General features: G+C 53.9%; 1 protein-coding gene and 1 long non-coding RNA gene across 4 annotated transcripts in view; one reads left to right on the plus strand and one right to left on the minus strand.

The window, feature by feature from the left end:
* LARS2 (leucyl-tRNA synthetase 2, mitochondrial) overlaps positions 1-9,513 on the plus strand; it is a 151,185-nt gene extending 141,672 nt beyond the window's left edge. For 2 of the 3 annotated variants that reach the window (XM_059160674.1, XM_059160675.1), the window contains exons 20-21: positions 3,481-3,608; positions 8,232-9,513. In XM_059160674.1, coding sequence (XP_059016657.1) covers positions 3,481-3,608; positions 8,232-8,411 — 308 coding nt within the window. In that variant the 3' untranslated portion in view covers positions 8,412-9,513. The remainder of the gene's footprint in view (positions 1-3,480; positions 3,609-8,231) is intronic. The other variant, XM_059160676.1, reaches the window with a different exon arrangement.
* A 1,701-nt stretch (positions 9,514-11,214) lies between these two features.
* LOC131823835 (uncharacterized) lies at positions 11,215-17,250 on the minus strand. The gene is made up of 3 exons (XR_009350671.1): positions 16,917-17,250; positions 13,299-13,507; positions 11,215-12,699 (listed from the first exon to the last, which is right to left on the minus strand). It is a non-coding gene; the product is annotated as an uncharacterized LOC131823835 (long non-coding RNA).
* Positions 17,251-20,999: the final 3,749 nt, after the last annotated feature.

Raw genomic sequence — 20,999 nt, forward strand, 5'->3', positions numbered from 1 at the left:
AGCCGAGAGTTTCTGTTCCACCCCGCTGAGCAGGACGGCCCCGCTCCCATCTACATGCAAACTCTGGCAGGGACCCAGGCCCCTATAAATAAGCATCCGGGCTGCTCCAGGAAGGCTGGGCTTCCTCATTATTTTTTTTTTAAGTGGAATTTGCAACAGCTTCTGCCCAGAACATTTGTGTCCAAGGCCCTTTCATCTCCGAGGCGTCCTGTACGATGACCATGCGGAGGTTCTGGAATCCTTCCCACAGCAGCTGGGTCACAGGACGAGCCCTACAGGGCCAGCCTGTTGGAGTACAGAAACAATTATCTCCCTTCTGTGACCTCGATCTTGTATTTAGATGGGAGTCATCATGGTGCCCTTTCTGAGGACTGAGCAGGAAGCTCCTTTTGGTTCCAGCCAAACAGCTTATTAGCAATGGAGTAGCTTCCTCAGTAAGTTCTGGAAGCCCAGGGCACAGGGGTCAGCCGGGGCCCAGGAATACATCTCGGATACCACTTGGTCCTCAGACTCTGACGGGCCTTCCCTCCCTGCAGACTGATTCGCAGCACAGGCTTATGACGAGAGTGCTAGAGAAGAAACAAAACGGGCCACACCGACATCTGTGACACTAGCCCGGGAATCAGGACAGAGGTCCCAGAGTGGAGCAGGTCGGTGCTGCTCAGAGGGGGCCGTGGACCCAGTGTGGGAACCAGCTGTAACCATCTACCAATGAGATAAGCAGCTTGAGCTCAGAACACAGATCTGCTGTGTCACAGAGCACACATCCGAGTGAGGCTGACCCGTTTTTTTGGCACAAAGACTCTCAAGGGAGCGGTGTGTCCGTCCACCTTCCGGCCTGTGCTCCCACGCATCGTGGATGACCACCTTGAGCAGTTTCGTGTAGCAGCTGTGGATGGTCCTGAAACCACCCCTGGTACAAGATAGTGTAGAAGAAACATCACAAACCAATAAGAAAGAGAAGGTTTGCGCCCTGAATTAGGTTTGGAAAATTGGCCGTGTAATGTTCCTGCACTTCAAGATTCTATTTATTTATTGGAGAGAGAGAGAGCAAGGGGAGGGGAAGGGGGAGAGGGAGAAGCAGGCTCCCCGCTGAGCAGGGAGCCCGATGCAGGACTCAATCCCAGGACCCCAGGATCATGACCTGAGCCGAAGGCAGACGCTTACCTGACTGAGCCACCCAGGCGCCCCAATGCTCCTTCACTTCACACACAAAATGAAACAGGGCTGGGTTCAAAAGTGAAACGGGGAACAAAATGTAGCCTTCAAAAGAAACCAGAAGAGAAATCGTGAACCCATCTCGCAATGTGGGAAAACTTGCTTTCGAAATGTCTTTTCAAATGACCAAAATAATAAATGCTTTTTGCAGAGAGTTTATAAAGCTTTAAGAGGAAGAATCACCTGGGGCGCCTGGGTGGCTCAGTGGGTTAAAGCCTCTGCCTTCAGCTCAGGTCATGATCCCAGGGTCCTGGAATCAAGCCCCGCATCGGGCTCTCTGCTTGTCAGGGAGCCTGCTTCCCCTCCTCTCTCTCTGCCTTCCTCTCTGCCTACTTGTGATCTCTGTCTGTCAAATAAATAAAAATAAAATATAAAAAAAAAAAAAAAGAGGAAGAATCACCTATGATTCCGTCTCCTGGGGTAGAATCACCGATGCCCTTCTGCTTTCTTCTCCCTGACCTTTTACCCGTTCGTAGAAATATTTAATAAAACTAGGGTCACATATGCCTACGACTGCATATCCTCCTTTTCCGTGAAATTCACTATTATTTTAAAATAATGAAACAAAAGGTATACAAAACTACATATACAGCATGATCTTGGTGGTAGTGGTTCAGTTTAGTGGGCTTGCCTTATACACTGTTCATTAAATACATCACTGTTCTTCAGAATCAGAAGTTTAGGGACACCTGGGTGGCTCAGTCAGTTAAGCATCTGGCTCTTGATTTCAGCTCAGGTCATGATCTCGGGGTCATGGGACCAAGCCCATGTGGAATCTGCTGGAGATTCTCTCTCTCCCTCCGCCTCTCTCTCTGCTCTCTCTTACTCTCAAAATAAATAATTAACATATTCTGGGGGAAAAAAAAAATCAAAAGTTTAAAAAATGCTACGCAGGTGAACGTGATTTTCTGCTCTCTAGTTTGACCTTTTATAAATTGTCTGCAAGGAGCATGTATTATTTTTGCCCTCAAGGAAAATAAAACGTTATCAGTCCCAGCCCAGTGTTCCAGGCACTGGCATTGGTGGGATTCGGTCCCTCCATCTTGCAGTTGGCCTCAGACCACCCGTGAGGCACGGGCCCCTCCCTCAAATGCATCTCCTGGGCTCAGGGGGGAGGGGTGCAGGGCCACCACCATCCCCTCTCTCCTACCCCTGGGAGAATGAAGGCCATGCAGCGGCCATGGCTCTGCCCCAGCCTGGGCATGCCGCCACGTTCACTGCCAGCCCTGGCCTAGGGCCCTCCCCCGGGAGGATGAGGATGCAGGGGCATGTGTCCACGGTTTTCTGATGGGTGTATTTCCTGCACGTTTTGGGGGCATCTCTTGTGCTCATGGGATCGGCAGAGGCTTTGCAGTCAAAACTTTCCCTGCAAGCAGCCCCGTGGCTGAAATCCCCTGGAGTCCCCCTATAGCCCTGTGGGTGCTGAGCACGGCTGCCTCGGCTTGGGGGCTGCAGCATGAAACACTGTAGGACACAAGGCTCGTGGGGATTTCCTTCCTCGCTGCTGCCTCACATTTGACCCATCCTGAGCCAAGGCCATTGGCAGCCCCTCTTGAGAAGAAGTGTAGTGTGAAGGTTGAGATCCCTGCTGTTCCCGGCATGTTGGTGCCCGTGATCGTGAGTGAAAGGACCGGCTAGGAGGACCTCCAGGCCGCAAGTCTTCACAGGCAGGAAAGGAAGTGAGCATGGCTCGTTATTTTGGGAGCCGTTCTCAGGAGCACAAAGACGTGCGTTCACCAACAGAACTGCAGAGACCAAGGGAAATCAGCAGCCTTGCTTTTTCCAAGTCTCACTTGGTTTTTATTTTTAAAGATTTTAAAAGGTTTTTAAAGATTTTATTTATTTATTTATTTGAGAGAGGGGGGGGGGGAGGGAAAGCACAGAGGGAGAGGGAGAAGCAGGCTCCCCGCTGAGCAGGGAGCCCGAGGCAGGACTTGATTCCAGCACCCAGGGATCATGACCTGAGCCAAAGGCAGACGCTTAGCCAGCTGAGCCACCCTGGTGTCCCCCTAATGCACACTTTAGAACCAAGTATCCATCCATCTCTACAGCTTTGGGTCCTGTTTAAATGGGGAGGGGGTACCCCTAAGCCCAGATGATAAGCCAGGCCAACATAAGTGGGGGGCCCCCAGTAGGCTGTGTAAAGCCGAGGTGCAGCCTCCCCGGGCAGCTCCAAACCAGGCTGCACTGGGGCGAAAGCTGTGTACTCTGCTCCCATGAACCTTGCGTGTGCCCGTGACCGTCTGTGCCTTGATGTTGCAGGCCTGGCGCAGGTTCCTGGGAAGCTGTGTGCCCACTACGCCTGGGACGCCGGTGTGCTGCTGCAGGCCTGGCCGGCTGTGGACCCGCAGTTCCTTCAGCAGCCAGACGTGGTAGAGATGGCCGTCCTGGTGAGTGTCCCCCGCAGCCAGGTGGTCAGACCTTTCTAGACCACCCGGCCTGACTCGGCCGGACCGTTCCCCGCCTGTCTTACGGTCGTCCATTTCGGCTTTGAGAGGTCACCATGCACTGCGAGCCTGTGACATAACCCTGCCCCGCATCAGAAGTTCGGATCGCCTTGATCTCCTCCCTCAGCGTTCCGCTCTCCTCCTCGGCCCTTGCTTCGTTTAGGGAGGAGGGGGATGGTGAGTGGTTGGCGGAGAGGGAACACCTCACTGGGAAAGCTATTTCAGAACAGCTCCGGAATGTTCCTTTTTTTTCTTTAATTTCTTTCTTTCTTTCCTTTTTGTTTTTTGGTAAATTACGTCATTATAGATGCATAAAAGTAGTTTTATATTCCAACCTTTTACAGAGCACATAACTCAGATGGTTTATCCTTTATGTAATTATTACATCTTTCATGTGTTTACTTCGAAACACATTACCAGGAATTCTTAATGCTGATGTGTCTGAAGAGGGAAAGGGAAACAGGGGGCCCTCTTGGCCCGTCTCTGAACCACACGTGGGGGCAGGCCCTTCACTTCCAAGATTTTATTAAACTCTTACCACTCTGTCAGGTAGGCGTTTCCCTTCTCCTTGATTTCACTTGAGAAGTTGGGCTCGGAGAAGTTGGTCACCGGTCCTGAGGTGATTTGCTCATTGGTCAGTAGTGATCACGTGACCTGCTATGCTTCAGGCACGGTGCTAGGCTCTGGGGGGGGGATACAAAATCGAACAGGACAGACAGCCTCCCTGCCCTGATGGAGCTGAAAGCCGAGTGGGAGAGAGTGGGGAAAGGAAAGAAAAATAAATAAAACCGTTGCAAATGGTGAAAAGGGCCAGGACCGAACCATCCAGGAGCTGAGAGAGAGCCGGGCCTCGCAGGGGCCCAGTCGGCCAGGCCCCAACTCTTCTGCACCCTGGGCCTGGCCGGCAAGTTGGTGTTTGGAAAGACGGCTCCACGCGGGAGACCCGGCCCCTTCCCAGCCGCTTTCTCTCCACACCACCTCCCCTGACACCTCGTTCCCCGACTGCAACCCCACTTTGCTTCCCCCACGGAGGGGAGGACGTGGGCCTGCCCTGGTAGGCTCCTTCCCCAAAGCTTCAAAACCAAAAATGGCCTGGTGACACAGAGAAGTTTCTTTACCTTAAATAACGTTTATAAGAAATGATCTCGGGTGCCCCTGAGAACTCGTCCTCAGCGTGAGGAAGTGCTAACTTGAGCCTATCAAATACCATTCTGCTTTAGTCGCTGCGGCAAAGACATCTTGTCCTGGTCGTCGGTAAAATGGTTTCAGATTATTGTGGAAATGAAAACCCTAAGTTTAGGCTGTGAGTAGGACGCCCTGCGGGTTCCCCCATGGGGAGAACCTCTAGCTCGGGTCACCGTGCCACATGGTGGAACTTCCATGGTGGCCTGTGTTCTGTGTCCGTGTGATCTCGGTTGGTACCCTGGGCAGAAATAGCAGGTGTGGTGACAGTATGGTGTCATTCCGCGTGGTTTGGGCCCGCCGTGTCTGTGTCCTCTGTGCCTGTGGTATGCAGGGCTGGGCGCAGCCCTGGGGGTCCCCAGCCCAGAGGCGCTGCCTCAGCATTGAGCGGCTCAGTGCCCAGGAGGGATGGTCTAAAGGGCCCATGGTGGGCACACTCACAGGCAGTTTCTGTAGCTTCCAGATGAAGCATGGAGCTTGGGAATGAGACTGTCCTGCTTGGAAGTCTCCCATTTTACAAGATACTTTTGTAGGGCTCTGTTTCCTCAATGATAAAAGGAGGCAAGCACTGCGCCCAGCTCTGCCTGGTGTGGAAAGAATTAGATCAGATGTTGCCAGGAGCTGCTTGGCCTGCTTCTGGACGCTCTCATGACAAAACCCACGAACAAGCAGTGAGTGCCGACTAAGGGCCAGGCATTGCCCTAAGAACTTTTCCAGATAATGACTCGTGGACCCCGCACCACAGCTCTGGGAGCAGGCCTGGGTTTACCCATGTCACAGACGAGGCAGCTGTGTGACCAAGTCCATTTTAGAGGGGAGGGAAGGGCGGCAGAAGGGGGCCCAAGCCCCGGGGGAGACGGCAGGGTCCCCAGCTACTGGTGTGGACCTCTCTGCTTCTGGCAATCAGGGCTGCTACCGCAAGGGGGTGTGGGGCCTGGGCTCGAGGAGCAGTGTGTCCCTGGTAGGGAGAGGATGCCTGATCGGCAGAAGCAAAGGCAGGGAAAGCCCTCAGTGACGCTGGAACAGAGAGCCATGAAGAGAGGAGCATAGGCCACTGGGGAGAAGGCCAGGCTCCACCCCCGAGAGGGTTGGGGGGCTGGCAGGGCATCTGATCAGGGAGAAGAGAGGACCCAGGAGGTCATCCAGCCCGTCTCTACCGCTGGCTGGGTGAAGTGGCTTCACCTTGTGTGCCTCTGCTTCCCCGTCTGTAAAATGGGCACAGAGCCGTCATGCCTGTCCCTCACAGGCTTGTGGGAGGAGAAACAGGTTGGCTCGGGTGGATCGAGTGGCTCAGACCTGGGCACAGAGTGAGAGCTAAGTCAGCGGGAGCTTTCATTGTCCACAGCTGTCACAGGGCTGCCCTTGTGTCGCTGGGTGGCCATGGTTGGGGCGGGGGCGGTGCTCTAGGCCAGCGGCCCATCAGGCAGCATTTGGAAAAGTCTGGGAGAACAGTACTAAGGCCCTGGCCCGAGGCTATGAGTAATGAGAGGAGGTGGCAGAGATGGAAGCTTGCAAGGCCACCAGATGGGGACTGGAAGACTTCTCTCAAGTCAAACGGCCACTATCTGAGATGATTTTAAAGAACTGCTTCCCCTTTAGGCCCCTGAAGGCCAAGTCCAGTGTGGAATCCCACCTGGGCTTCGGTTGTCCGTTTAACTGGTGCCTCGTGCCCGGAGATGCAGCATAATGGGGACCCACTCGTTCTGAGGGGCCCGCCCTGAGTAAGGCAACTTGGGGGAGTCCCAGGAGCCAGAAGCCAGGAGAGGGTGCCGGGGGCCACGTGGGAAGGCCCTCTGGGCTCCCTGGCCACATCCCGAGGCCACAAGCCCCACCCCTGCCCCAGCTGGGGTCAGGAATGACTCAGTTCCCTGGACAGGCCTCCCCAGGGACAGCTGAAGGTCAGCCCCCAGGCTCCAGGGAAGCACTGTGTCTAGAAGTATTTAGGATCATGGTTCTAAGGCTGTGTACGGAAGAGGACACCCCACACTGGCTCCTTCCATCGTGGCCAGGAGTCCCGAGGGATACGGGGGTGTAAGGCCTAGTCAGCTGGTCCCTTCAGACAGGTTTTCTCCCTCAGTGATCCAGAGGATTCCATCCTTAAAGAAGAGAAAACTGAAGTCTAGGCCTGAGGGTCTACACAAGAGCATGTGTTCTCTCCTCCAACGCCCAGAGGAGCCCTTGCCCTGTGCCCCTCTTCCCCGACTGAGAACCGAAAGCCCAAGCTGAAACCATGACTCAGGAGCAATCACCAGTTCTAAGAATGCTGTGTTTGGGGCCCCCAGGACTTCACAAAGGGCGCGGCTTTGGTGTGACAAGACGGGAGAGGTCTTTTCTGAGGTCTTGGTCAAAGCAAGCACGTGGAGGTTCTAATGGCTTAGAAACAAGATGGTAGGGGGCGAGGGCACCGTCCTTTGAACAGCAGCCCTAGTCCCACAGCTCTAGGACACCAAAACCCTGCATCCGAGAGACTCGGACTTTTTTAGGAGAACCATTTTCTAGAATATTTCAGGACATAACGTGTTGGCATCTTTGGGTCTCCCACCCAGCGATGTAAGTTGATGCAACCAAGAAAAATGCCACTAAGTTCTCCGTGCATCTGAGAAAATGGAGTGGGTGATGAGGGACACCTGATAGGCTTCGGCTGAACCCCGAGAAATTATTGCTGGTAACTTTTCATAATACGGTGACTGTATTTTCCCAGTTAAAACAAAAACAAAAACAAAAACAAAAAAACTAGGGGCATTAGTGAAAGAGTTCTTAGGGGAGCGGTGGGGTGGAGGATTTGAAGCACGGCGGTTCAGAAGCCGTGTGGGTCCGGAGAGCTCCTTCGCCTGTGTCACTGCCAGTTCCTGTTTGCTGGGAAGTGTGTCCTTACTGACCGGTACTCAGAACAGCCACTGATGTCAGCAGCTGGACCGGCCTATTCGCAGCAAGGCTGAGTTAAAGTCATGGGGGTCCAGTTTCCCTGTCCCCATGCCGGGGCGCCCCGTTCTGGAGCCAGGCCTGTGGCAGGGAGTTTACCTGCCTTCCCCAGGAGCTGGTGCCCCCCACGACCTAGATAAAATCCTCAGTGACACTCGCTGTGCGCAAAACTTAAAGTCGATGCCCAGTGACACAACCGTCCCTCTGCCCCCTGGAAGCCGCTGAGGATTTTGACCCGATTTCCAGCACCGCTGGGACAGAGCGCGCTCCAGGTGTGGTGCCCACACGCACTCTCCGTGCCGGGGCGCCCCCATCCTCTCTCTCCCAGTGTGTGGCTTTCAGGCATTACTCCTGTCCTCACCGCCCTCTGTCCTCTGGGGAAGCTGGTGCCGCATCTTCCTGGGGGCCACCTGTCACCCCCCGGATGCTCCTCACCGTTTGTCTCGATTTTCTCCTTCTCAGATCAACAACAAACACCATGGCAAGATCCCGGTGCCCCAGGGCGTCGCACGGGACCAGGACAAAGTCCATGAGCTCGTCCTCCAAAGCGAGCTGGGTGTCAGGCTCTTGCAGGGGCGAAGCATCAAGAAGGCTTTCCTGTCCCCCAGAACGGCCCTCATCAACTTCCTGGTGCAGGACTGACTGCAGGGGGCGCCCCTGAGGAAGGAGGTCTGTGCTGGGGCCCAGGGCCGGGCAGCCACTGACGTCTTGAATGTTTACCTCCGCGCTCTGCTGGGTCAGGCTTGGGCAGTGAGCCTGTGCGGTGGGGCCTGGCGCAGGGGTGAGGCTGGGTGTGGGCAGAGGAGCGGAGACGGAGGGTTTGGGCAGCCGCTGCAGGTGGAGGAAGCCACCAGAGGAACTGCTGGGTGTTTCCTGGGTGTCTGCAGGAAGGCGAGAAGAGAAGCAAGTGAGAATGAACGCGGCAAGCAGCCTGGGAGCTCTGACTCCTAGAAATTGCACACTCCAGGGACATGACGGTAAACTGAGGACCCATAGGCACGGGAGCAGCAAGGACAGCCAGTGTTGGACAGGTGACAGCCTGGGCATCGTGGCAGATGGTCCCCTCGCTTTCCAGCTGGACGGAGGAGCCATGGGGATCATGTCCAAATATTCAAGATGGTCTGCAGAAGCTGCTTTGCACCCGAAGGCAGGCGGGGCGGGTCCCTCCGCAGTTGTCCCCACTGCCGGGCCAGCTCTGATGCCAGATCCGGGTGAAGCACCACCTCCACCCTCCGCCAGGGTGTCAGATGTGCTGCTTGGTGTAGCAGAACTACGCCGGTTCTGAGCTCAGCTGGAACCCGGCCCAGGGCACACCGCAGCCCCACGGGGAGTCTGCTCATGTGTGCCCCGGATGGCCCTGCTGTTGACGTGGGCCCCCGCGCTGGGTATTAGCATGAGCTCGCTCGCCTTGGGCCAGTGGGCCAGAAGCACTGGGCACTGCCTCCATGTTCAAGCTGCTGCCACCTGGCTGCCCAGGAGGTGACCAGGAACAAACCGCCGTTGTCGGTGCATTACGGTAATCCAGTTTTCTGTGAAGTCAGCAGTTAGGTGCCCTTCTCAGAACTGGCCTGAGCCGCTGATTCATACTTAATGGGCCAGTGGGAGAGAATCCAGCCATTCTGTGCCACTGAAAACCTCTATTTGTTTTCTGATGCCGTTTTTCTGAAGTAGCCTCAGATGTGGCTGTCGTCGGGCAGCTAACACATGACCTTTTTTATTGCAATAAAATGCGTGTCATGTATGACTTGGGGACCTATGTGTGATCTTGGACTGGGCGCCATATTTCCTATTCTGGGAGTTAATCAGGAGCAGATCGAGGGGTTTCATTATCATCGGAAGCATCGGCCATGTGCCTGCTTCCACACGGAAAGTTCCAAAGTGAGGTGTGGGGGGACTGACCTAAGTCCCTTTTGTGGTAGACAAAAAATCTGGTCCAGGCTCGTTAGCCACAGTGGTTAAGTTACTGGTTCCCAGATGTCGTTCAACTTGATGCCCTGCCCGGTCCCCATGCCCAAATATTCTGATGTAATGGATCTTAGGTGTGCTTGGGCATCAGGGAACCGTAAAAGCCGCATGGGTGATTCTAACAGGCAGCACAGTTCCAGAACCACTGGGCTACTTGATGGATCTGAACCGTAATGTCGAGTCCTTCCTCTCCCTCTTCTGCTTCACTGGGATGAGTCTGGTGTGGGACCCGAGCCTGAAGGAGCAAAGCTGGGAAGGACCAGGCCCAGAGTGGAAGGCCCGGGCCAGAACTTTCCAGCAGGTATTCAAGATGCTCCCAGAGCCCACCTAGGTTTACATACTCTATTCCACATGTGAATATGATATAAGCAAGTAGATGCAGAAATTTGATACAGGGAGGGAACCTTGAGTGTTTCTGCTCTGTTGTCCTGTTTTCTTCCTAAAGTAAGCGGAGTGGCCTTGAAACCATCAACAGGATAGGGCAGGGAGCCCTTTATCTGCACAAAATCTGGCCAGAGCCACAGGCCATTAAAGCCTCAAGGCTACTGGACTGACCCGCCATGGCTTTGGAGAACTTTTTCTGCAAGAGGATAAGCCTTTTGAAAACAAGAGCTCCTTGGTGCTCTGAGAGATGGTTGGTATAAAGAACAATGGAACAGAATGCTAATCCCTGGGGGGTAGGGAGGTGGTGTGGGGAATGATCTCAATCCTTTATTAACTGCCTTGATTAGGTCAAAAACCGGACCCAACAAGTTCACTTGTATTCCGTCATGGAACTCTCACAAAAACCCTACAGGGAAGGAATTATCCTCTGGTAAATACAAAGAAACCCAGGCTCTGGGATTCAACACCTTGCTCAGTTTCCACAGCAGAAAAGGCGAACTGGGATCCAAACCCACATCTTCTGGCCTCCAGATCCCCGGATGCCCCCCCGCCGTGTTTGCCCGGCCCCCCCCCACTCCTCCTCCCCCACCCCCATATTTGCCCATCTTGGCCCAAAGTGTCACAGTCAGGAAATTGAGATGTTGGCCAAAAGCCGACATTCTGAGCAGAGTCTGGCCTGGCCTCTCCCCTGTGGAGGCCTCCCTTCTGTAAAGCCGGGAAGTCACAGCCCTGGACACAGGTGGGTTCCTTCCGAGAGCTCAGGGTGTGGGTTCCATCGGGCTGGAGGTGGAAGTTATTGACAAACTGGTGGAACGCCCAGGTTCATGGGCAACGGGAGGGGAATGAGTGGAGAGAGTTTATGCATAGGGAAAGCAGCTCCTGGGAGGCTGCGTGGCAGGGAAGTGCCGCCGCGCTAGGCGCCAACCATCCGCCAAGGAAAATGAAATTGATCCCTGAGACCCTAAAACAGTAAATGAGCTGGGCAAAGGCTTACACATGCTTCCTCCCAACTTAATTACCCACGCTTGGGGAGCTGGTTAAGGAAAATAGGGTGCAGCCAAAGGTGGTTTATTTTTTTAAAAAATGTAACGTGACCTTTTTCTCACGAATAAATCAGTATATTTACACAATGTGATCCTGACCATAATTTTTTTAAATTCCAACCTTTACAGAGAGAGAAGGAAGTTTGCCCACAAATCCTTGGTTGAGAGTCCTACGAGTCATTTTTTTCCTTCTCTTTACGTTTTTGGCTTATTCCAACTTGTACGGGCCATGTGGTGTTTCAGTAATGGGGGGGAAGATACCAAAACGTACAATTTTGTGAAGATCCGAATGAGCTCAAGTCCTCTCCCCCTTGATTTTTTTCTTTTTTTCTCCCACTGTAGCAAGTTGCCAGCTGGGATGTGTCCCCAACTAGGAAAACGTAGGTTCTTTGTTGGATGCAGTAGAATCTAAAGAAACAGAAAGCAGCCCCACGAAGCTGGTGTTTGCAGCCCCTCAGGGTGGGCAGGTGCGTGACCCTCCCGAGCATCTCTCAGCCTCAGAATCTTGCAGAACAGAAGGTAACGTTCCCTTCATGGAACTCTCCGGTCCTCAGTGGGTGTCCCAATATGGCCGCCAAGAACGTGAGCCTAGAGTCGGCCAGACCAGGGTTCTGGGGCCTTGCGACCACGTGACTCTGTCCCTTGAAACCTCAGTGAATCTCTTGTTTTCTCAACAATAAAACAGGAGTAAAAACCGGGCCTTGGGGTATGAGAGTGAAGTGAGGGAATGTGTGTCAAGAACGGGGCACAGAATAAGCTCTCAATAAAAGAGAATGGCCCAGGGCGACTGGGGGTGACTCAGTGGGTTAAGCCTCTGCTTTAGGCTCAGTTCATGATCACAGGGTCCTGGGATCGAGCCCCTAATCAGGCTCTCTGCTCTGCCTACCTTTCTGCTAACTTGTGATCTCTGTCAAATAAATAAAAGCTTAAAAAAAGAGAAAGAGAGAGAGAATGGGCCATAATGAGTAATCTTGCCTGAGTAAAAACACGCTAATGGTCTAGAATGGGATTATCTTTGGTCAGAAAGAAGGGAACTTTCAGAAAAATACACATCCTAGGCCTATTGAGGAAAAAGACTTAAGCAGTAATCTTGGAGGAATTTTAATCCCGTTGGGTAGAATCAGCCCTATTATTTGGTATTTTCTCCTCCTGTCCTGAAACCTTTGTATTATGTGCTTCCATAAATCCGTGCCTGCTGGTTAGTGTCTTGGAGCTTCATCTGGGGGACGGTGACCTCTCTTTGGTGCTGGGGACCCTCTTTTCTTTAAGTGGGAGCCCAGGCCACAGTCTGGCAAGAGTCCGGGAAGCTCCCAGCCTTCTTCTGGTCCCACGCTGGCCAGTCACTTTTGTCCCAGGACACACGGGATTGTGACATGGGAAAAAATGCAGTCAGGGACAAAAAGCCAAGAACTGGAAACCATACGCATGAGCCTAGCTTCAGCCCTTAGATCAAGTCCGGTTCAGGTGAGGTGGCCTGCCTGTGGCACCTGGAGTAGGTTTCTGGAGTGGCCTCTGAGCCCTTTCCTCCACAGCAGCTCCTGGAAGGGAAGCCTGTGATGTGCTGGGGCGGGGGGTGGGGATGGGGGCAGGAGGGCCTCTTGACTGTGTGCAGCTGTCATCATCCTTACTGTGTACCTGCCTTAGCCTGGGGTTTCCTGATCGGTGGCCTGAGGCTGCTGGGAGCAATGGCCCAGTGGTGTGAGCTGGACAAGATTGGAGGCCACGTGGAAAAGTCCACCAGAGACTCTGATGGGCCTTTCGTGGCCCAGGGGCCCCTTAGCAGACCAGTGCCCAGGCATGATGGCCTCCAAACCGAAAGCAGGACATCAGAAGTTTTTCGCTGATGGGTAAGGGACCACAGGCCAAAGAAGGCATGGTTCCTGCCCCAGCTGGCCTCCCCGCCAGTGCCCTCCTCGGCCTTCGTTCTCCTGGGAGAGGTCAGGCTTACAGGGTCATCTTGCGCACACCATTGCCACTACTGTGACCTTCCCACATCGAAGCAACCAAATGGGAATTATGACCCACTTCCTATCAATAAGGAAAGAAGCCCAAGTCATGACTCCCTAAGTCATAGCCCTAGGAGCTGCCAGAGCCCGGGGACCAGCCCCCGGCCCCGGCTTCCCCCCGAGGCACCCACCTGCTGACCTGCGAGGCAAGAAGTCGGATGCCCTGGCTCGTTCTTGCTCTTTATATCCAGAGAATTCTGAACTGGAGCTCTAGCATGTGTGTGGCCCTGCGGGCGTGTCCCTCCTTGCAGAAGGGGTTGGGCTTTTGTGCATTTCTTGCATTGGTCCATCGCTGGCCTCGGGTCACTTCTGGGGGGTGAGGATGATAACTCCTGGGCATCTGGGGGTGAAAGGACTCGCCTCAGCTCAAGGAAAGTCTCCGGAGAGGGGACATCAGCAGCTGGCCCATGAAGGGGATTGATGGGGGTTGGTGCCCCCAGGGGAGAGGAGGTGACCCTTGGAGCCCAAGAAGCAGCGCGCCTGTAGGAGAGGAAAGGCTCTAGATCAGCAGCCAGACTCCCAGGAGACGTGGAATGTGGGGCGGAGTCTAAACAGGCCCAGCTGCCCCTGGCTTGCCTTGTGCCAATACGCTGTGCAGCTCGGGGCAGCACTGCTGGCCCTCCGAGCGGTAGACAAGACCCGTCAGGGGGCCTTCTCATCCCCCTTCTGCTGATGACAAAACTGTGGCTCAGACGGGCTGAGACTTGCTTGAGACCATGGCTGTACATGATGAAGTATCTCGACTCTGATCTGGGCCCATTCCCCTAGCAGCACCCCTCCCCTGCATTGTAGGGCAAGCCTGGTGCTCGCAGCGGCAGAAGTCAATTCAGGACATCAATCATCCCAATGGACGAGCCCCACCGCACCCTAGAGGTCAAGGGAAGGCACAGGGTAGGCAAAACGAGAAGAGTCTGCTCTCCCCTTCCTCCCTCGGAGACTGAGGAGCGGAAAACATCTGCTTCATGGGCTGGGTCCCCGTCCGACCCTCCAAGGGTGGGCGGCTGAAGGCTCTCGTCCAAGCTGATGAGTCCGGGGTTTGGAATCTGGGATGACCAACAGTGAGTGGGGCGGGCATCCCCCAAGGGTGGGAGGGTGGGCAGTGCTGGGGCCGGCGGGAAGGGGAGAGCCTGGAAGGAGAAAGGCCAGTCCCGGAGGCCGAGGCCCAGATCCAAGGGTGGGGCCCCTCCAGGCGTCCATGATACCTCTGAGCCCGCCCGCCTGGGGGAGGCAGGCAGGGATCATGAGGCCCTGCAGGGGAGGTGGTGACCAGGCCCGCTGAAGTCACCCAGCTGGCCGGGGACCCAGCACATCTGACTCACCTCCCCCAGCCTCAAGCCCTGAACTTAAATTCCCGTTCTCACTAGGACTCTGCAAGAGCGTTGCCTGGCCTGGACACCCAGGATGTAAGAGCCATGGTCTGGGATCCCCCAATATCAGCAGTGATAACATTTACTACTTACTGTGAGCTAATGATGTGGCAGGCCCTGTTCTACGAGCTTTACCACCAGAGGGGCCTCGCTCATCTCACACTGGAGAGCCAGAACTCTGACCCTGCTCCCCACACCGCTGCCCAGAAGCCTTTATGCAAGCTGGCCCATTCACCTCCTGGATTTTCCAAGACAGTCCTGGCTTTCTCTCCCATGAACCCAGGGCCCCCTAGAAACCATGCAGCCCACACTTGTTGACCTGTGGCCGGGGAGGTCATCCCACTGGGGGTGCACAGCTGCATGAGGGTACCCCAGGTGTCCCAAGGCACCCAACTCAGCGAGGGCCCACTGCAAAGTCTGGGCTCACTCTGAGCCTGGCACTGACCACTCCAAGGGACCATCACCTCTGGCAGACAGAGGGAGCTGCCTTTGGGCCCCATCACTGGGACCTAGAAGTCAGGGAGTCAACTTGGCTCAACCCCACACACTGCTAGGAAAATCCCAAGGAAGGTACTAGGGGAGACCTGGCCTGGGCAGGCCTCATGGTGGCCGAGGGCACCACCTTCCCCAGCTTGTTTCCATGCACAGCAGAAGGGATCACTGACCTTGGCTGGCCCTGGCTCCTTCCAGAGAACCCCCACCACCACACCCCATGGGCTCCCCACGGGACAGGGAGAGAACCATGTCCTGGGGAGGGATTCTGCTTCCTCAGATGGGGAGGTGGCGGGGAGCATGAGGGCGCGGGGGGTACTGAACACGGTGGGGTTAATCGGCGAGGCAGGACGACCCAAGGAGTGATGTCATTGGCTGCATCTGGCATGTCACTCATCAGGAAAAGAGAGGCGCCCCCTAGAAGCAGAGCCAGGGTGGGGCCCGAGGGGGCTCGCTGTCAGTGGGGGGGCTGCTGTGCAGAGACAGGCTGGGAGAAGCAGCTGAGAAGCAGGGCCTGAGCCAAGTGTCACCACGTATTTCCAGTATTCCCTACCGATTAACCCCTTAGTTGTCAGTTAACATCTTAGTTTTGTTGATTTTTTTTTTTAAGATTTTATTTATTGGAGAGAGAGAGAGAGAGGGAACCTGAGACAGAGCGAGCGAGCATGACAGGAGGAGGGAGTGGCAGAGGGAGAGGGAGAAGCAGGCTCCCCGCTGGGCAGGGTGCCTGATGCAGGGCTCGATCCCAGGACCCTGAGATCTTAACCTGAGCCGAAGGCAGATGCTTAACTGAGCCACCCAGACATCCCCACGTCTTCTATTATGAACTGAATCTTTATGTCCCCCACAAGTGTGTATGTTGAAAGCCCACCCCTCGCCAAGTAATGGGGCTAGGATGTGGGCCTCTGGGAAGTGACGGGGTCTGATGGGGTCACGAGGGTGGGGCCCCCGTAAGTGGCAGCCCTGCCCTCGGAGGAGTCTCAGAGAGCTAGCCACTAGGCTCCCGTCCCTACTTTCTGGTGGGGGAGGTGGAGGGGTTCATGGTGGGGGACAAGGAGAGGTCAGGAGTCTGCAACCCAGAAAGGGTGCTCTCACCGGAGCTCAGCCGTGGTGGCGCCCCGGTCTCAGGCTTCTGTTTCCAGAACCGAGAGGAGTACATTTCTGTTGTTTGTAAACCCCCCGGCCTGTGGGACTTGGACATGGCGATTACCATCTCCGTCCTGGGCAAACATGCTAAGTGATGAGCAAACCTCTCCGTGAACACAATAGACCTTCTAGGTGCCCCTCGAGGAGTGTACCAGACCTCTAAGCTACCTGTTTACCTCATTACCGCCTGCCCCACCCTCCCTGAGCACCAATACCTGGCCTGCCTGCTGGTTATCTTGCTTGTCTGCTTTTTATCTTCAGCGATAACAAATTTTAGGTATCATCTAACTGATAATCTAAGTATAACATCGAAAGCCCTAAACCTCCACGGTCTCACAGCAAACCTTCTTTCTCATTCCCAGAAATCTAATTCTCTGGAGAAGGAACAGGGTACGAGCTCTGTTCCACCAGATGCAACTTCACGGAGGGCCCCAGGGGGAGGCAGGCTCCATCAGGTTCAAGGCCCAGCTCTCAAGGTCGCCCAGGATGTTGACATCCGGCCTGCAGGGAAGACGGGAGAGCAGGATGGTGTTTCCCAGGGAGGCGTTTACGTGCCAGGTCTGGAAGGGGCATGGATCTCTTCCGCCCACCCTCTCCTGGCCTCCGGGGAGCTGGGAAGTGTAGTCCCGGCTGCCCCCACTTCCTGGCTGCCACCCTGCCTGGGGGGAGGGGGACACCCAAGAGTGTGGTGGGCAGCTAGCTGCCTTCTGCCCGCCCCAGAAGTCTTCACCCCCAAACTCTTACTTGTCAGTGCGCTTCTTCCTGATCTTCCATGTCCTTGAAGCTTCCAGACCTCTCCTGGGGGACAACTCTCTTTGTCCTCTCAGCTGGGGAGAGCTGCCAGCCGCGTGCTTGCCGTCACAGACCCGTCCCTCCCCTGCCCTGCCAAGGCCCGCTCTGCCCCCTGCCCGGGGCCTCGCTCCACGGAAGTGCGTGAAATCGCAGACCTGCCACGTGCCATCCTGTGTGTGGCCGATTTTTACTGCAAAGGTTGGTCCCCAAGTCCCTCTGGGGGACTCACACGTTCATTTGTGGAGGCCGTTTGGAATGTTTTGTTGGTTTGGAGGATGTGGGACATTTTGAGAGGTAGAGAAAGGCAGGCTTCTCAGACGCCCTGCGGGGAACCTGGGAAATTCTTCAGATTCCTGCTTCAGAAGGGTCACGGTTGTTCATTCGGTGTGGAAATGCGGCACATCCCTGAGTGTGTGACTGTGTCTGCTTCTGGAGCCAGATGTCTCGGCCCACGCCCTGCCTCCACCTCCACACACATACACACACTCTCACACCACACCACACTACACACACACCACGTACCACACCCCACACACACACCACGTACACACATACATACCCACACACTCACACACACACACCACACCACATACCATACCCCCACACATACCACATACACACCCACACACACACACTCACACCACACCACACACACACACACCACATACACACAGACCAAATACCACACCACACACACACACACCACATAGCACACACACACATCCACATACTACATACCACATGTACACACATACACACACCACATACCACACACACACACACACACACACCACATACACACATACATACACACACACACTCACACCACACACACACACACCACATACCACATGCACACACATACACACACCACATACCACACCACACACACACTACATACACACATACATATACACCCATACCGCACACACACAGTGCATATACCACACACACATACACACATCACACACACAAAATACACAACACATACATTCACCACAAAGCCAAGGGCCCTGCTCCGGGGGAGGGCGTCCCAGACATTTATTTTTGCCTGATAGAGGACTAGCCTGGCAGCCCTGTGACTAGGGGGCCGCGGGGAAGGCCTTTTAGTCATGAGAAGGGGTCCAGGTCACAGCTGTCAGTCAAGGAAGTGGCCGAGGTAGGGGCCACAGTGGACCATGACACACAAAGTCCCCTGCCATCTTCCCCAGGTCTTGCGTGGGCCACCATCCCCAGAGCCATCAAATTGTGTGGGCTGCCTTCCTCCATATTGTTCATAAAAGCAAGTAATAATAATCAGGACACACTCGGAGTGGCCAATGTATATCCATCACTGATTTTGTGCCAGACACAACCAGACAGCTGGCCCCAGCAGGTGAGACAGAGGACTCTGGAACTTGGCTCGGCTGGAGGCCCAGCTCCATGGTTTCCTGACCCTGAGAGCTTGGCAGGTGACTTACCCTTCCTGAGGCTTGTGTCCTCCCCTAAGGGACAGGGTAACAGTTCCAGCCTTGACGTCGTCCTGAGGAGTCTAAGGTACGTGAAACGGCTTCGAATTAGCTAGTACTCTCATGATTACATGCTTTATCGCATTTAATCCTCACCCTGTGGGGGTCTCAACAAGCAGGACCCCACTTTACAGATGAACAAACTGAGGCTTGGAGGTGTCACCCACCCGTCAATGTCCAGAGGTGAGTGCTCTTGAGTTCTGTCTCACGATCTGGGGGTTGATTGCAGAGTTTATGGGAATTAATGGTGGCGTACCCTTGGGACATGCACCTTTTCTGAATGTTTCCTCAAATGCTTACATTTTGGAAAGTGTATAATGCCGAATACTAAAACAAAAAAAGCCAATCATGACCCACCCAGCCTGGTCCGCGGCTCCATCTACTTCCTCACAATTCCACACCCCCAGCCCGCTCCATCCACAGGGCGACCACCAGGCTGGGGGGGGCGGTGAGGAGTGGGCTCTGGTACATAGCAAGTGCTTAGCAAACACTAGCTCCCTACCCTTCCATCCTTCCCCACACCCCTGGCAACAGGTCCATTCCACTGGGGTATGATCGCTGAAGTGGGTTGCAAGAGAGCATCTCACCCTGCATGGCCTGTGGAGAGGCTTCTATGGGGCAATCTGGAAATGGCCTAACAATCCAGCATTTGGGTGGTGGCATGGCTCCTGGAGACCAGCCACAAAGGTGCCCATCTATTTTTTTTTCCCCCCTGGGAGAGTGGAACAAATTTAAAATGCCTAGGCTGCCTCTTCTGTAAGGTTACAGGTATGGTTGTATAGGTTGTAGATTGCACAAAGGTATCTAGTCAGGGGCCAAGTGGCCAAGCCATGTACCCATAGGACTATGAATGCCCAGAGCAACAGTTTTTCTTATTCATATAAATATGTTATAGAGGTGATCAGTGGCTTTGCCCCTCAGCCCCTAAGTGAAATCTTTCCTACAGTGCCTCTCAGCTTAGAAAGTCCTAAGCAACAGGTCAGAAGAGCTAAAAGACCGACCTTCAACATTGGTCCAAAGTCTTAATGTGATTCCAAGGGTCAAGAAGTGGTCACAGACTTTTGGGTGAAACTTAATGGCATAGGACAACTTTGAATTCTGATTCTGGCTCCAAGCAGGCTCCATGACCTTGAGCAAACTGTTAAGGACATCCAAGACTTTGATCTCCTTAATTACAAAATTGACCCAGCGATGCCAGCTGGTAGATGAGATGGGTGTCCTGGGCGGGAAGACTGCTGAAAATAGTCTGGGGATATTTTGTAAATTGAAAACTCCTGCATAGCCCAAAATGACAGTCTGTGGATTTCTTGGCAGGGAACAAAAGCATAACATTTGGATGATTTCTTGCAGCCTCTTGGTGAGGGCTAAGGCTAAGGCTTCAGTTCTGGCCCCTCTGGCCTGAGCTACCACAAGCTTGGGGTGGAGGGTTCATCATGGGGCACTCCTGGAGCCCACAGTCTGTCGCAAACCTAGTCTAGATTGTCAAGAACGGAACTTAGCCCAAGGGCGGGAAGCCTGCTGGGGAGGGAGCTTCAAAGCAAAATGCCATGTGGAGACAGCTGTGAGAAGGGAATGAGGGGCTGCTGGAGGAGGCTCCATCGTTTATTTTAAACCTAGAAAGAAGGAAAGTTGAGGGAGCACAATGTGATGCCGCAGTCGGGGCCCAGAAGTCACTGGCCTTTACTTGGATATTTCGCCTGGGGCAGAAATGAAAAGGAGCTAAGTGTTCTCTTTACCATAATGTTGGAGCCAGGCCCAAGGGAGCCAGGAAGGGGAGAGGGGTGGGGTCAACAGCCAGTTGACTATGTCTGTTGTCCGGGACCCTCTTTGTGGGCCACAACTAAAAAGAAACCGGATGGTGAACTCATGCGGAGATTGGCCAACTGCAGTCCATTGGCCAAATATGGCCCATTGCCTATTTTTATAAATAAAGTTTTATTGGAACACTCGCCACGCTGAATTGTGTATATATTGGTCTGTGGCTGCTTTTGCAAAGAGTTGAGAAACTGTGACAGAAATCCTATGGCTCACAGAACCTAAAATAATTTATCATCTGGCTCTGTATGGAGAAAGTTTCTTGACTCTTGGAATGATAGGAGAGGCTTGGAGGGTCCAAAAACTTGGGTTGAGTTCTGGGGTACATATTTCCTATCCGGCCACCTTGGGCAAAGCTTTAGGCTCTCCAAGCCGGAGTTTCTTTATCTTTCTTAAATTGGATAGTAACTGTCTGCCCACAATGGTCTATCCGGTTGTCATGAGTATCAAATAGATATTATATTTCTTTGTATTATTTTAATGGTTATTTTAGACATTTCGGCACACAAATATAGCTGGTAATAGTCTTCCTTCAGTTTATATTGTACTGCTTCACGGCGTGCAAATTGAAATGCTTCACAGAGTGCAAATTGAACTGCTCTTCCTGTCCTTTGAGCTGCTACTAAATACTTTTTCTGTATGTGCAATAAATCCCATGTAAATTGCTTATCATTTTTTGTTTTAAACAGCCAACAATCTTTATTTATTTATT

The sequence above is a fragment of the Mustela lutreola genome, chromosome 2, assembly GCF_030435805.1.
Source record: "Mustela lutreola isolate mMusLut2 chromosome 2, mMusLut2.pri, whole genome shotgun sequence".
NCBI classification, from domain to species: Eukaryota; Metazoa; Chordata; class Mammalia; order Carnivora; family Mustelidae; genus Mustela; species Mustela lutreola.